Source organism: Rousettus aegyptiacus, unplaced genomic scaffold (assembly GCF_014176215.1).
Source record: "Rousettus aegyptiacus isolate mRouAeg1 unplaced genomic scaffold, mRouAeg1.p scaffold_m13_p_15, whole genome shotgun sequence".
In the NCBI taxonomy this organism is placed as follows: Eukaryota; Metazoa; Chordata; class Mammalia; order Chiroptera; family Pteropodidae; genus Rousettus; species Rousettus aegyptiacus.
The window spans coordinates 59,799,257-59,815,043 of NW_023416290.1; the positions used below are offsets into that span (position 1 = coordinate 59,799,257).

Below are 15,787 nucleotides of genomic sequence, written 5' to 3' on the forward strand. Positions count from 1 at the left end.
GGGACTCCCTTTGCCATCACCCAGGCACCTGCTGCCTCCAGGTCAGTGGTCAGGCGGGGGCTGGCGGAGGGGAGTTGACTGGACACCACCGGGGTTCTGAGTCGAGGAAGTAGACATCACTGGTCAGTGTGGCTTCCGCTGTGGTCCTCCGGTACCCCAGAAGGGTACCCGCAGCGTAAAGGTCCAGCTGGCTGCGCTGAGCGCGCCGTCCGCGCGGGAGGGCAGGTGTCGCGGCCCAGCGCTGGGTAAGGACCTCGGGGGACCTGACACTGTGAATACTGGTGGCACCCCGCTACCTGGGAAACGTCGTCCGTAAACCAAACAAACGGGCGATGCGGACAGCATCCGGGGAGGCTGGGCTGGGGCCCTGGGTGATGCGATGCCTTTGAAAGCTGGTCGTGCTGGGAAAAAAGTGCATTTGGCCTTTGAAAAATTACACACACAATTAAATGCTTCCGGTGGCACATCAAAAGCCCTCAGATAATCACTGAGGCCGAGGACAAAGTGTGACGGAGCTGGAGAGCGGGCGCCGCCTCGACCCTGGCACGTCTGGAATCCACCCCACTGCGAGCCCAGCTGGAAGGGACGGCGCGCATGTGTGAAGCGGCAATGCCGGCTTTGGGGTTCCTCTCGCTAAGCATGCCACTTGTCACTACCGGCAACTGTCACGAAACCTGAGAGAGCTGATGACGCGTCCCCCTACTGGCCGAGGGAGAAATGGTCTTTCAGCCGCTGGATGCCTGAACCACGGCGCAGGCCATGGAGTCCCCGAGAACGAATCCCAAATGTTCCGTGCGCGCGCGCACACGCACGCACGCACACGCACAGTGGAATATTCGGCCATAAAAGAGGATATCCTGCTATTTGCAAGAACATGGATGTACCCCGAGGGCATTATGATACGTGAAATAAGTCAGACAGAGAAAGTCAAATACTGTACAATTTCGCTTGTATCTGGAACCAAAAAAAAAAAAAATCATAGAAATGGAAATCAGTTTGGTGGCTGCCAGAGGTGGGGTGATAGGCGGGAGAATGGTGAAGGGGGTCTAAAGGAATAAAGTTCCAGTGACGAGATGAACAAGCCCAGAGATCTGACGTATAGCTTGGCGACTAGAGTTCACCACACTGCATTATATACTGGAAAGTTACTGAGAGGGTAGATCTCAAATGTTCCCATCACGAGGAAAAACAATTTGTGACTATGAGGTGATGGGTGTTACCTAAACTCATCGTGGCCTTCATTTTACAATATGTACATGCATCAGACCGTTATGTTGCAATGGTATATGCCAAGTAGATCTCAATAAAACTAGAAATGGAAGTAGCCTGTTCTGGGTTTCTGTTTAAAGACGTCTTATTTAGTATAGTGGAGATCTGTTAACACTGAGCTCACAGCCAGCAGCACTAAATCATGCCTGAACGCTCGCGCCCCAGCCTTCCTACACTTAGGCACACCAGGCAGCACTTCAGCGCTGTGCCTGGGGGCTGTTTTAAATAGCAAAGTCATCATCCAAAAAAAAAACCCCAAAAAACAAAAAACCACAAAACACAAAAATGTAAAAATCTTGGCACCAAATAGGCCAAAAAGCATACTCGGCTCCAGTAGAGCGTCCCCTTGGTTAGGCTCGGCTGGAGCGTGCTTGCTGGGTGACTCAGGTGTCGCTGTTCTGTGCATGTCCACGAGCGGCCATAAAAGACAGGGCTGGGGGTTGGTCCGGGAGAGAGGCAGTGGGATGCGGCTGCAGGCAGGCTCGAAACCCCACGGGATGAGGGCACACGAAGGGGACAGAGGGGTACTTCCAGGAGGTAAGCGTGAGGTGTGGGGGGGGGGGGTCCCCGAGGGGGAGGGGCAGGAGGGCCCGGCGCCGGCCCCCCTCGCTTAGGTGTGCTCTCGGCGAGGAGTTCTTTCTTCCCACCACACCTTGTGTCCCTCTCCCTCTCAAGACTGGCTCTGGGCAGAGGGGGTTGGGGCAGCTGAGACACATTGGGCTGATGTATGCGTCCCGCAGGCAGACCTTGGACGAGGCTCTGATCAGGGTGGGTTTCAACTTCCGGCCTCCGGGACAGTGGGAAAATCCATTCCTGTTGCTTCGAGCCCCCTCACTTGCCACAGCGGCCCCGGAAAACTCATACGATGAGCATCACTGTGGCTGGGCCTCAGACCTCGCCGACCTGAGCCCGTCGCAGGAACACCTGTTCCTGCTTCTCCTCGGGGCCCCTTCCCCCTCTCCACTTCAAAACCCTGTTCTCCTCCTCCCTAGGGGAGAGAGAGACAAAGAGAGAGCTGATGATAGGTGAAGAGAGAGAGAGGAAGGGAGGTAGGTAGATAGATAATAGATGGATGGATGGATAGATAGACAGACAGACAGACAGACAGTCTGACAGGATAGGTAGATGACAGGTGGATGACCTGGAGTTTCCCTGTCCACACAGCCGTATTTTTAAGTTATATAAACGAGAGTGTGAAGCGTGTCGGAGCGCCGGCTGTCTGGGGCCCGTGGGGCTTTCCTGCTCGGCTCGCATTGCTGGCGCCGTCCACACCTGGGACACTGTGGCTCATTCCTTGCAACCGCCACTGGAGATGGGACGCTTGGCTTGAGCAGGGAGGGCTCTCTGAGGAAACCGGGGATCGGAAGGCCCGGTAACCATGGCAATTCCTGCATGGAGCCCTGGGGACATTCACCAGGATGACTTAATTTTGAGAGCGAATCTTCAGTCCCCGGCCCAGCCTCCCCTGGACCAAGACCCGAAACCGAGTTGCCTCAAGAAAGTGAATGCTTGTCTTCCTGTCCATCTTGGGAGTCTGTCCGTCTGCTGGCCCAGCTGGGGCAAACATGTTCTTTGGGTCCCCACATTAGGGGACAAGGGCACAGTGCTCCGATGGAAGGAGTGGGGACCCAGGGTTCCAGTGACCCGGGGAGAAGGGTGTTGACAGGAACCGCTGAGCCTGGGGGCTCCGGCCCACGGGAGGGGCTCAGCCTGCCACCTGGCCTGTCACTCAGCCCATCCCCGGGCGCCCACCTGCCCCCCCCCCAATCAGCCCTCCCTCACGAAGCCCTCATCTCACTGACTCGTGGCCCGTGACTCAGGCAACTATCACTCTCCCCCCCTCATTTCTTTATTTTTTCTTTTATTCATTTATTCAAAATGCCCAACCCTCACCATCACTATACTAAGGTCTTGCTCCTCTTAAACCCACTCACCCTCCACTCCTTCCAAACCCTCTCCCCAGGCAGCCCAGGGTGCCTCTTCTGGGTATGAGGGTGGTCCCTGCCTCCCACTCTGTCCCGAAGTGCTTTGAGAAGCTTCTACAAAACTCACTCCGTCTTGGCATTTGTCTTGGATAAGCCTGTGGCACAGGGGGTCGAGACTCCAGCAATTGAGGGACCCTGCTGTCTGCCCTGTCAATCCCCCAAGCCCCCCTTGGTCATCCTGCCTCGATGGGAGCTGGGCGTGGGGCAGTACTGCTGGAAAGGATGTCATGAAGACAATGAAAAACATCACCGCACCAAAAAATGCCCAATTCATTTAAAGGAAAGGGGGAAATCCCACTTCTGACACCACAAAAACTAGAAATTACCTAGCAATAAACACGTCAAGGAAGAGACAAGACTCGCATGAAGATAACGATGGAATCGTACAGAGGAGCATAATTTCGAGGCTAAATGGTGAGATCTGTTGAGTTTCTGAGGGGAAGACATGAGACAGTAAAGCCGTCATCTTTCCCCAACTTCATACCTAAATGAGTGAAACTCCAGACAAAATTCTGGGCCTCATTCTGGAACTGGATAAATGGACTCTGAAGCTCATCTCTAAGAGCAAATAGTCAGCAGCAGCACCATTTATTCTCACGGCAAAAATCTTCGGAAACGAAGCGCCAGGACGAGAACTCGGTGTACCAGCTGTCGAACCCGCCAGGATCGAAACAGCACGGCGGGCGCCGTGTGGCAAAGCGCCCAACGGGACCCCGGCGGGACCCCGGCGGGCGGCACTCGGCAACGGGTAGGCGCACGTGAGAACGCACTCTGCTATCAGAGCGGTGTGTCGAGTCGGCCGGGGAAAGACTCGCGTAATAAATGGCTTCGGCAAAAATTGGCCTTTTTTTTTTTTTTTAAGTCCCCGCCTCCTGCCACATCATCGACAAACTCTAGGTGGACCATATGTCTGAATGTAACCGCCGAGTTTGTAACAATGTTAGAAGGTTTGTAACAATGTTAGAAGAAAACGTAAAGACTGTTTTCCTAAAGGCGGAGGTGGTTCCCCTAAGATCTGAAAAGCAGAAACCGTGAAAGAGCAAGCGGATCTGACCGCGCGGAGCTCGAGAACAAGCGTGTGTGCACAACGAAGACGACAGAACAAAGACACAGGAAATATGTGCAAAACACACACCACGGGGAGGCGGGGGACTGAGCCCCTAACACACAAAGTGGTCCACGAACCAACTAGAAAAGACAAACGCCACCGCAGGACGGACAGCTGCAGGAGAAACACGGCGGCCGACAGGCTTCCGACGCGGCCGGTGGCGCTGAGAGTGTTTTTGAACGTCGGTCCGACAGGGTTCTAGTTTTTGCCTCCCAGACTGGCGACCATGCCTTGGGGAGCATCCGCGGCTAGTGGGGGGCAGAAGGAACGGCCGGGACCCGACGCCGCCTTCGTCGAGGTCTCTGTTCTGTTTTTACAGCCCGTCTCCTCTCTGGCTCCGCTGCCCTCTTCTCGGAACGGACCAGCAGAAACAATCGCGTGAGTCCGTGAGGATGTGAGGATGAGGCTGGGCACGGGCGGTGTCGCTGAGAGCAGACCCCTGCGCACACGGGTGAGGGCGCTCAGGTAAGTCTCGGTCCACTCGCTCAGGGGACCGAGTCCCTCTAGACGTGTGGCCCCAGACAGACGTCTTCTGTGAACTGTTCGTAAAGACGACCCATTGGCAGGCTGGTGGGTCGCTGCTTCACCCGGGCTGCGGAGCAGGGCCGCTGGGAAGCGGGTGCCAGCGGAGACGCAGACGCGGAGAGCGGACTCAGCCGCTCGCCCGACGCCCGGCGCCCGGCACCCGCCCGGGAAGCCCCTGCTTACTGCCACTGGTTCTCCCGTTCTTAGAAGAGCTGGGAGAATTTCTCTCATCTTTCTGTTTTAAATACATCTCAATCCAGCACACGAAGACCGACATACAAGGTGGCCTGAATCTCGGGGGGTGGCAAGCCCCGGTCCTCCCGGGACGTCTGGGCTAAACTGCTCCCGGCCGCGCAGGCTCCAGCTCCCGGCCTCCGCCCCGCTCCTCGCATGTGCCCCGAGCGAGCTGTCGCCTTCCAGGCCACCCGCCAGCGGCGCCCAGGCCCTATGCTCCCCAAAGCACCAGACATGAGCAGTGGGTAGCACACTTTACTGAGGTTTGGGCGGGGACAGAGCGGGGGGCATTGCAGAGCAGCAGAGCGAACTTAAAACAGAGCAGAGACGGCCCTCGGGCAAGTCCCTCAGCCATTTCCACCAGCAGGAAGTTGACACCAGTCTCCAGCGACCCCGCTCTCCTCTCTGGTTCACTCACCCCAGACCCCCAGGCCCCGCTCCACAGCTCGTGAGAGGAGGCCGGAAGGGAGGCCGAGGCCCGCTCTTAGTAGAACCATTGTACTTGCTCAGGAGCTGGGACCCAGGAGTGACCGTGGCCTGGGTCAGCCACACAAGGTCAAAGGAGACTGGACAATACCTGACCCCAGAAGAAGCCTGGAGCAGCAGCCAAGTGCCACAGGATGAGCCACATGGCCAGTGAGTGTGGGAGGCAGGGCTGGGCTTGGGAACAAGGACGAGACCACAGCCCCACGGCGGGAGCAAGAAGGGCCAGGAGCAGCGGCGCCGGAGGCTCAGCTCCCAGGGTCCAACCCCGCCCGCTCCCGCTGCCTGCCCGCCCGGCGTGCTTCCCGGGGCCGGCCTTCAGGACGTGCCCGCGGTGGTGCCCGACTCAGGATGTGGACGGGGACGTCTGCTTAATAAGGGGCAGAGTCCGAGCGTGTGAGGGCTCCACGTGGGCCTGCGGGAGCCCTAACCATTCAGGGGGCTCGCCCCGAGTCCGTCCGGTCACCCGCAGGGCCGAGAGTGAGTGAGAGCAGGAACGGGAGTCCTACACACAGGGGCGTGTGCGTCCGTGCGTGACTGTGCGGGGTGCGGGCGTGTGCGTCCGTGCGTGACTGTGCGGGGCGTGTGCGGCTGTCTGTGGCGCGGCGGTGAGATGCCGATGGCCGCTGTGCACGCATGCGCACACCGGTGGGCGTGGGCGTGCAGGCGAGTGGACGCGTGTGCCGCTACAGGCGTGGGGCGTGTGCGCCGCGGTGCGTGTGCCGGTGTCTGCACCTCTGTGCCCGTGCGGTGTCCGCGGTGTGCACGAGGCTGTGAGGCCTCGCCCTGGGGCTCGCCCTGTTGTCTTGCTCATCCCACTCTAACCCGCTCAACCCGCTGCTCCCACTGCTTACCAGGCCCAAGGTCCCCCAGGAGCCCAGCGCAGCACCCACGGCCCCCAGCGCCCTGTGCCCAGCCGCCCAGCTGCCTCCTCAGCACCTCACTCCTGCTCTGCCAGGAACCCCCACCCCACACCCAGGCCAGACCCTGGTCCCCAGACTCAGCAGTGACGTCACTCTGCGGATCCTGCCCTCACAGCCAGGCTGCTGAGCCGGCCCGGCCCAGCCCGGCCCCCCCTCAGAGACCTAGAGGTCCCAGCTGCCCCCCTCACCCCCGAGCCTCCTGCCACCCGACACCTGGTGTCCTGGACACGTCCTGCTGGCTGGGACTCGGAGCTGGTAGAGAGATGGGGAGGGGCGAGGGCCAAAGATGGGGGAGCCAGGCCAAGGCTGCCCCCGCCCCAGCCGGGCCAGGCTGAGGAGGGGGCAGCCACAGGCTCCAGAAAAGCAGCTCAGAAGCCCTGCGGGAGGGAGGGGACCTCAGGGCCCAGCCCAGAGGAGGGCGGGCCCCAGGCTGAGCAGGAGGCCCCCGGCCAGGGCCCAGGGGCTGCCCCTGGCCCCGGACGCCCCGTTGCACAAGTCCTGGGCGCAGCAGTCCACGTCCACCTTCAAGATCCCAGAGTTAATGAAACCCATCAGGTAATCGGAGAAAAAGTGCCGCTTGACGAAGTCGCAGGATGAGGCGCACATCCTGTTTACCGAGTGATCCTTCCTGCCTGAGGAAGAGGAGGGGCCTGGGGTCGGTCCCGAGCTGGGGCCTGGGCACGTCTCCGAGGCCATGGCAAGGGCCGCGGAGGGACCAGGGCGGGGCAGGCGCCTGCCTGCTGTCACACCGCAGGCTGCAGGGGCTCAGGTGACCCCAGGCTCTCCCCGCCTGGCCCCAGGGGCCGACTCACTGCTGCTGGGGTCGGTGATCCGGACGCTGGCGCACACGGTGTCCGCCGGCTGGCACTGCTTCGGAGCGCAGTGGCTGGAGTTGGTGGTCAGCGTACAGTCCTGGCACCACAGGCCCTGGGCTGGTGGAGGCCGGAGGAGGAGGCTGACCAGGGGCACCAAGGGCCAGGCCCGCCCCCTCCAGCTGCAGGCCCTCCGATGAGAGCCCGGTGACTGCGGGAGCCCAGGCAGCCCCTGGCCATCAGTGACCAGGCCAGACTGGCCCCTGGAGGGCAGGTCCCGGGAGCACCTGGGTCCCTTCCCAGCACTTACGGGGAGGGAGCCACCACTGGGACTCTGGACGCCCCTATGTTCCCTCCGTGGCCCCACGAGCAGATGCAGGTCCTCACACGATGGTGCCCTCCGGCACACCCCCTCCTCAGCCCCTCCCCCCATCCCTCTCCCCCGGGGCCAGTGGGTTCTAAGCCGGGAAGGACCAGCGGGACCGATGGGCGGTCAGGTGGGGCCCCGCGAGGGAGCACAGGAACTCGCCCTGAGCGACAGGCGTCCGCGCAGGACCAGCCGGGTGCAAGGCGGGGAGGGGAAGCTCGAGGGCCCCCCGGACCCCCGGACCCCCGAGGCCGGAGCTGGAGCAGCGTGAGGAAAGGCGACTCAGGCGAGGGCCCGGCTGGGGTCACGGGGGCCAGAGTACCGTGGGTCTGATGGGCACCGCTGGAGGATGACGGCCCCGCCCCTGGCGGGCCGCCCCCAGACTCACCGGGCGCGGAGCACAGCAGCGCGGCCAGCAGCGCCAGGCCGAGGCCCCTCATGGCCGCAGGCGGCATGCTCCGGGCGGGCCTCGGGCGGGCTCTCGGGCCGCACGCGGGAGTCTCCTCGGGCGCGGACCTGGCAACGAGCGGCCTCGGTCAGGAGCCCCGGCCCCGGCCGAGCTCTAAAGACCCTTTCCTTTTCTGGCCCCCAAACGCGACCCCCGCCCCGGAATCCACACCCGGGTCGCTCCTCCAGCCCCACCCCCTGCCCATCGCCCAGAGCGTCCACCATCACTTTGGCCAGAATAGGCGACAGCCCGAGAAGCGCCCACCCCGCGTCCGGCTCCTGTGGGATGGGGAGGGGAGGTCGGGGTGCGTCTTCTCTTCCCTGGGGAGCAGTAAGTACGTCCAGAGAGGAAAGGACACGGCAAGGCGCGAACGAACGGCCTCTACCCCTCTACCGAGGGGATGAGGGGCGAACGCCACGTCCCCACCCCCACCCCTGGGCTGGGGGGCCGGGAACCCCGCGCCGAGCGCCCTCCCCTCGCCGCCCCCGCGTGCGCCTCAGCGCTCACCGCCGATCCAAGCGTGGAGCGCAGGCCGCGGGTCCGCGGGACGCACTCACATCCCGGGGGTGTCGGCGCTCCGAGGCTCTGGGCGGCGCGAGGAGCGATGCCCTTCGGTCTCCCTGCGGACCGGAACCCGGGCGCAGCCTCGTCTTTCGGGGAACGCAGCCGCAGACGCGGGCCCCGCGTGAGGGGCGGGGCGGAGCGGGGGCGGGGGCGCGCGGGGGCGGGGGCGGCTGGAGACGCGCGGCGGGGGCGCCCCGGGCTCGGGGCACCGCGCCGGGTTGCCGTCCCGGGCCGTCCTGTGCCGCTCGCCGGCTCCCGCCCGCCCTCTCCGGCTTTCGCTCCCTCCGCCACCCCCCATGCGCCCCTCCACCTCCCCCTACCCAGGCGTGGGCAGGATCCCTTCCCCCTCTGCTTGGCCAAGATCCCCCTGGAATTTCTCGGTAGAACGTTTATTGCGAAAGGAAGCAAAACGCACAAAGACGCAGAGAGGGAGGGAGCTCGCGCAAGTCCTCGTTCACAGATTCGCCGCCCCGGGGCCCCGCCCCTCCTGAGCCCCATCCCGGTTCAGATTGTTTAGGGCTGTGCTCCCTGGAACATCCTCGACAGCCCGGCCAGCTGGCCAGGGGACTGCCATCTCCAGCCACACCCACGCCCGCAGGGCAAGTCCCAACACTGCCCCCCCCCCCGCCGGACATCGAGGCCCTCTGCCGCCCACTTGGGCAGGGGTCCCAGCTTTGTCTCTCACCGTCCGGCCCCGCTGAGGTTTCGATGCGCTCTGTTTTTGCACCTCGTCCTCTGCGCCTGGAATCCGGCTCTGCTGGGTGCCGAGTCTGCCGCAGCTACCCTGCGAGCGTTTCTTCAGCAAATATTTGTGGAGCACCCACTATTGGCCTCGCGCAGCCCTCCGCCCCCAGACAAGAGAGTGTCTGCTCCCCTGAAGCTTACGTTGGACGAATGTGTACCACTACTAAGTCCTTGCACGATGTGCCAATCGGCATCCATCGAGCACGTACTGTCTAAACCCTTGATGCGTGTCAATAACATCTCATGACAGACGCACAGTGTCAGGTAGCACGATCCTTTCCACCTTACAGAGGAGGAACCCACGGCAACGAGAGGTCGAGCTCTCTGCCCAAGGTCACATAGTGATGCGGGCCTGTGATTGTGGCTCCAGAGCCCGTCCTCCTCAGCGCTCTCCCGCTGCTTGCAGAAGTGAAAGCGCAGGGGGAGACGGACAAGCCGCCCCCGCCGGGGGCCGGGGTTCCCACGGGTCACGCGGAACTCAGACGTGCGCTCCGAGTCAAAAACCAGCAAAGCCAAAGAAAGTACGCCTTCTCTGAGACGCCGCAGAAACAGCGACGAGCGACAGATTTGAATCCTCGCCAACTTTCTAAATTGGAGGTATCAGAAATAGAATATAAAATCCATGTTTCACAGGTTTAAGACATAGTCGAGAAAGGAATGCTATCAAAACTGACCATGCTTAGCTGAAAAAAATGGAACCTCTAGGGATGAAAAGCTTTTCACGGAAATTAAAAAGTGAGCAGAAACCTTGAAAGAATTGTGCTAAGCGAAAGTAAAAGTCATTACGAAACTTACACGGTTTCCTTTATATAAAAAGTCCAGAATAGAAAAATCCAAGAGACAGTAGACGTATTAATGGTTGCTCGATGAGAGAAGGAAGGAATTGGTAGTTTCTGCTAACGGTCATGAGGTTTCTTTTCAAGCGGTGAAAGTGTTCTAAAAACAGATAGTGATTATGGTTGCACACATCTGCGAATATGCTAAAATTCACTGAGCTGTTAAAAGGGTGAATTTTATGGTGTGTGAATTATATTTATAATAACAGTTGTAAAACGACATCAGGAAATGGGTTAGCAGATTAGACACCGCCGAAGAGAAAATTCGTGAGCTGGAATATGAATCTAAAGACACTATCGGGAACGTGGCACAAGGAATAAGAAGATAGAAAGCGGGAACGAGAAGGTAAGACATACAGAGGACGGCGTGCCAAGAGCTAGTACACAGCTGGCCGGTGTCCCAAAAGGAAAGAGTCAATATTTGAAGAGACTCTCCCTGAGAATATTGCAGAACCGGTGAAAGATATTTACAGGGAACCACAATGCATACTAAATAGAATAAACACAAGGAAAACCCACAACTCGGGGCAGCAGGGTGAAACTGCAGACCGTCGAAGACAAAGATCTTGGAAACAGCCAGGAAGGAAGGAGGACCGACTTTAAAGGAGTCGCAGCTGCGCCGACGGCAGAATTTCACCGGCAGCAGTGGGAGCCGAAAGGCGATGAAATGGTATCTTTAAGGTGCTTGGAGGACGATCACTGGGATTAACGCTTACGTCAGTGGACGCCGAGTGAAGCAGATTGCCCTCCATGGTGCTGGTGGGCCTCACCCAATCAGTGGACGGCCTGACTAGAACAGAAGACTGACCTCCCCTGAACAAGAGGGAATTCTGCCGGTAGGTGGTCTTTGAACTTGAACTGAAACATGGGCTCTTCCTAACTCTCTTGCCTGCTGGCCCACCCGGCAGATTTTGGACTTGCCAGCCTCCATAATCTCATAAGCCAGTTCCTTAAAGTAAGTACCTCTGCTTCCTCTCTCTCTCTCTCTCTCTCTCTCCCATCTCTCTCTCTCTTCCTTTTGTTTGTCTGTCTGTCTCTGTCTCTCCACACACACACACACACACACACACGTGCGCGGGGATCTTCTGAAATGAAAATGAATGATGTCCATTCCCACCTCTGCAGACATCACTGAGCACGGGCTTAAAGCCATCCCCAAGCTCTCTTGCCTTCGGCTGGCCAAGATGCTCTAAGGCCATCAATGGTGGTGTTTTAAGCCCCTACGTTCTGGGGTAACTCGCTATGCAGTAAAAGGTAATGCAAGCGGCAGAGCCCGGCTTGGGCATGACGGGGACGGATGCCCAATGTCCCAGGCGCCACGGCAGGTCCCTGGGCGATGCTGCCCTGGGCCCGCTCCCCTGCGAGCAGAGACCTGCACTCTCCCACGTTGGGCTTGGTTGCCAAGGAAACAGAGATTCCTGTCTCCGTTTCCAAGCTACTCTGCTCTCCTCCCCATGCACGTGGGACAGTTTCACCCTATCAGGATTTTTGCAAATGAGAATAACAGTCTGTCATGATTAGCGAAGAAAGGGCCTTCTTTAACGGCATCAGAGTAGAACATGTCACCACGAGGCTCTCGTCCCTTCGGCCTGGTTGGCCCCCGCAGGGAGCTGGCGACAGCCGGCCTTGACCTCCCTCTTCTCAGCCTGACCTGGCCCAGGTCCCATTGAGGGGTCACTGGGATCTCAGCCAGTTCCGTGACACTCTGACAGATACCCACACCCGGGAGTGACTGCGTGGCCGCTCCCTCAGGCTCACACAGGGACCAGGACGATCAGCACACTGACCCCCGCAGGGCCACCTCCTAGGTGGTCAGAACCAAAGACGGTGTCAGAGGCTGCCGCTCTCCAGCCTTTGGGGGCCACGTATCCTGTGCCCAGAAGCAGAAGGGACAGGTCTCTGGGTTGGACCCTGGTGGGGGAAGGGCGAGGTTGGGGTCACGCGGAGCCGTCAAGACCCCTCCGCACCAACGAGACTGATGCGGCTGCCGGCCGTGTTCGAAACAAGGGCTGTTTCCCAAAAATACCGCCCGGCCTCAGCCGGAGGGCCAGCCCGCGGGACCCACGTCCTCGGCTGAGGGGCATGACCAGGATGGCAGGGAAATGGTGACCAGGAGCAGAGACAGTGGCCGAGGCAGACGTATGCGCATCGGAGACATGGGCGTTTGGGGTTTTTTGGGGGGTGGGTAGGAATTATCTAGAAGATGACAACTGAGAGCAAAGACAGGCACTTACAGGCAGAAAGCATGTGACGTAAAGATTTTAATCAACTTCATCAGCAATCGTGTTACATGTACGAGGGCGACGAGCTCCGCTGGAAAGACGAAGAAAGCCGAGTTTATGCTGGTGACAAGAGACACACGTACAGCTTAAGTGTAGAGAAAGGACCTAAAAACCCCGACGCCGGCCAGAAGCACGGAGCCCTGGGAGCAAAAACAATTATTTGCGCTGAAGAGGGTCACTTCGCCACAGTAAGTTCAAAGCCACGGGAAGACGCTGCCCGTAAGTGCAAATGTTAGAAGAGACGGCTGAAAATTCATGAGCTACGCGTCCATCTCAGGAAGTCAGACAGAGCAACGTAAACCTAAAGAGAGAAGGGAGGAGAGAAGGGTCATTGCAGGAATTCGTGAAAGAGAAAACGAAGCCGCGGCGAGGGGCGAGGGGCGCGGAGGCCGGCCCTTCGGGGCGGAGGGGCGAGGGGCGCGGAGGCCGGCCCTTCGCTCCGCGGGCCGGGGGAGCTGCAGGTCCGGGGAGCTGGGCTCCGGCGAGGCTGACAGCTGCTTCGTGCCGGCCTCGGGGGCCCTGCTTCCTTCCGTTCCTTCCGTTTCTCTGCTCTGGCTTCCGTCGTACGGGCTTCATCCCAAACCGAGCTCCTTAGGGGGCCACCACCTGGCTCCCAAGGCCAGGAACTCCGGGGGGCACTTCCTGGAAGCCCCCATGGGAGACGTGGCGTCAGGCGCCCGTTGGACCTGTAGCTGGGGGGCTGGCGAGGCGCCAGTGGTGATCTCACACGTGGGCCCCCCGCCCCAGAGCCAGGGCCCCCCCCGGGGGGGGGCGGGTCAGGAGGAGGGGTGGATGTTAGGGACAGCCTCGCCTCGGTGTCAGTATGTGCCCAGGGGAAGTGGACACTCGTGTCCACCCGAAAGGCTCGCGCGGAGGCTCGGTGCGGGAAGGTGGGTCGCTCCCGCGGCCGCCCCCGTGTGCCCAGCGCCTGGACGGTGTGTAAAAACGGTTCAGAGGGAAAACGTTTCCTATGTACACTTTGCCACAATTTTTTTTGATTGGGAAAAAAAAAAAAGAACTGAAAGGCAGGAGAGCGCTGTGGGTCAAGGGTGGGCTGAGGAGGGCGGGCTCCCAGCGGCCAGAGGCCAGAAGGGGCGGAAGTGGGGACAGGGCCTCACTCTGCACAGCCCAGGGCCCGGGAAGGGTGGGGCAGGGCCCGGGCGGCAGTGAGCAGGCCACCGCTGAGCAGGTGACATCGGAGCAGGGGAGGGCACGGGCTGCGAGCACATGACAGCAACGGCATTCTAGGCAGCAGGCCGCACATGGGGAGGGGCTGGGGGAGGGGGAGACATGGGGGTGGGGGACCGTCATTGTGCTTTTATTTAAAATACTCTTAAACAGACCAGGGGTGAAGCTGCCTGGTCAGTGGTCTGCAGCTGGAGGGTCCCTGACACCGAGCTGCTCTGGCCATAGGACCTGGGCCCGGGTCTCGCGGGGTCCAGAGTGGGGTGGGGAGCTGTCAGGTGCTGCCCCGGCCCAGGGCCAGGCCTGCCAGGCCAGCTCTGCAGGCGCCAAGGCCAGCAAGCTAGGACAGGCAGAGTGCACAGATGGACAGGACACCCCACGGCTGACCACAGCGACTTCCCCTCCCCTGGGTCCCTGAAGTCCGGAAGGGAAACCGTCCCATTGTTTGCGGCGGGAGCCGGGGGCGGGGCCGGGCCCGGGGCGGCCAGGAAGCCCCCCGCCCGGCTCTCTGCTCTGCTCCCCCGCAGGATGGAGGTGCTCACGGCTCTCCTGCTCGCCCTGCTGCTGTGCAGGCAGCCAGGTACCCCGGGCTCGGGGACAGCCCTGCAGCAGTAGGGGACCACATAATTTGGGGCCCCAGGGACCCCCCATTCTGAGGACAGGATGTGGCTTAGGGAGAAAAAGGGACTGAGGCTGGATCCAGAGGCCAGAGGAAGGGGGCTAGGGACTGTCCTGGGCTCCCATGGGTCCCCCAACCTCCAAGCCCCAGCCCCAGGGTCTCCCCTCTTCCCCCAGCCCCAGCCTCTCTGAATTGCAAGGTTTGGGGTTCCCTCTCCTCTCCCAGCCTCAGTTTCCTTTCCAACAGAATAGGTAGGCCGTCCCGAGGGTGGGGGTTGGCGGCTGCTGTGAGGGGCCGGCCACGGCAGCTGGTGTCCTCGGTAAGGACACTGCCCAGGTGTCCCCGGGTAAGTAAGCAGGGCCAGGGAACGTGGAGACTGGGACAGGGACCTTGGCGGGCGGCGGGGCAGAGCGGGGAGGACGGGGGGCTGGGGGGAAGGACAGCTCTAGGTGGGGGCTCGGCCGTGGGCCCCGGGCATGTGTCCTCCGTACCGGGCAGCGGAGGCTCACGGGCACCCCTGTGTGACCAGGGAGAGGGCGGACACAGGACGAGGACAATGGCGAGGACCTGGGGATGGACAGCTACGAGGACGGCGAGGACGACGAGGACGGCGAGGACCAGGAGGCCGGCGTGATGGCCGGCAGAGGTACCTGGGCGCCCGCCCCCAGCCTCCCGCGTCACCCGCCCTCAGCACTCCTGTGGGCGCCGCCGAGGGCCAGGCTCGTGTGGGGCCGCCCGATAGCCTGCCCTCCAGCGGGGGGTGGAGGGGGCCCCTGACACTCAGCACACCCCTTCCTCACCCTGACTGTGACCCTCAACTGCCGTCCAGAGTCGGGAGCCTAGAGAAGGAGCCATTTCTGGGAGGGCCAGTGGCCGGGCGGCGAGGTCCAACAGCTCGGCAAGCAGAGAGGGGCGCAGGGCGCCCCAGCTGGAGAGATCAGTGACGAAGGACCCGGGTGTCGAGTTCGACCAGGACAGGGGCAGTCCGTCCTGGGGGGGCAGGCAGGGGAGGGGAAGGTGAGCTGGCCCCAGTGGTGAGCTCAAGGGCTCGGGTAGGCTCCAAGCAACAGGAGGATGCTGGGGGTACGGTGGGGGGCGGGGCACAAGGGCCTAGGACAGAGCACAGAGTGGGAGCTGAGACCCACGTCCACTCCTCACCCTGCCAAGCGCTCCGGCAGCCAGGCAGGCTTCCCCTCTCCCATCCCCCGAGGACCAAGCCTGCGGGCGTCGCCAGCATCCAACCTGCATGGCCTGGGGCCGCCGGCACAGGGGGCCGCTCTGCAGCCCAGCAGGCCCCGCCCCACATACCCAGGCCTTGGCCAGTCCTGAGGAGGGGCGCGGGGAGGCCCCCCGCAGGGCCCGCTTCGCCCGGGATCATCTGACATGGCAAGGCAAACAGGAAG

At 61.4% G+C, this 15,787-nt stretch overlaps 2 protein-coding genes and 1 long non-coding RNA gene across 18 annotated transcripts in view; 1 reads left to right on the forward strand and 2 right to left on the reverse strand.

Moving 5' to 3' along the window:
• GPIHBP1 (glycosylphosphatidylinositol anchored high density lipoprotein binding protein 1) overlaps positions 1-15,787 on the forward strand; it is a 19,035-nt gene continuing 3,248 nt past the window's right edge. Inside the window, exons 1-3 of one of the 12 annotated variants that reach the window (XM_036233126.1) lie at positions 1-41; positions 4,682-4,827; positions 14,914-15,030. In XM_036233126.1, the coding sequence (XP_036089019.1) occupies positions 4,763-4,827; positions 14,914-15,030 (182 nt within the window). In that variant the 5' untranslated portion in view covers positions 1-41; positions 4,682-4,762. Of the gene's footprint in view, positions 42-1,600; positions 1,807-1,840; positions 4,828-9,212; positions 11,254-12,652; positions 12,769-12,995; positions 13,770-13,884; positions 14,731-14,913; positions 15,031-15,787 lie in introns of those variants that run through there. The other 11 variants (XM_036233125.1, XM_036233122.1, XM_036233128.1 and 8 more) reach the window with 11 other exon arrangements.
• On the reverse strand, positions 5,359-9,123 carry LY6H (lymphocyte antigen 6 family member H). Of its 4 annotated transcripts, none has more exons than XM_036233129.1 (5): positions 9,039-9,123; positions 8,712-8,774; positions 8,095-8,222; positions 7,340-7,459; positions 5,359-7,159 (listed from the first exon to the last, which is right to left on the reverse strand). In XM_036233129.1, coding segments are annotated over exons 2-5 (486 nt in total). In that variant the 5' UTR covers positions 8,714-8,774; positions 9,039-9,123; the 3' UTR covers positions 5,359-6,923. The 4 variants fall into 4 exon arrangements, with proteins under 4 accessions (XP_036089022.1, XP_015994738.2, XP_036089023.1 ...); XM_016139252.2 differs by having other exon boundaries at positions 8,662-8,774; positions 9,039-9,057; XM_036233130.1 differs by lacking the exon at positions 9,039-9,123 and having other exon boundaries at positions 5,359-6,837; positions 6,885-7,159; positions 8,712-8,788.
• The window catches only part of LOC118612027, a 12,225-nt gene continuing 8,979 nt past the window's right edge, over positions 12,542-15,787 (reverse strand). For both annotated transcript variants that reach the window (XR_004954688.1, XR_004954687.1), the window contains exons 3-4: positions 15,185-15,374; positions 12,542-12,881 (exon numbers count right to left, since the gene is read on the reverse strand). This is a non-coding gene — a long non-coding RNA (uncharacterized LOC118612027). The remainder of the gene's footprint in view (positions 12,882-15,184; positions 15,375-15,787) is intronic.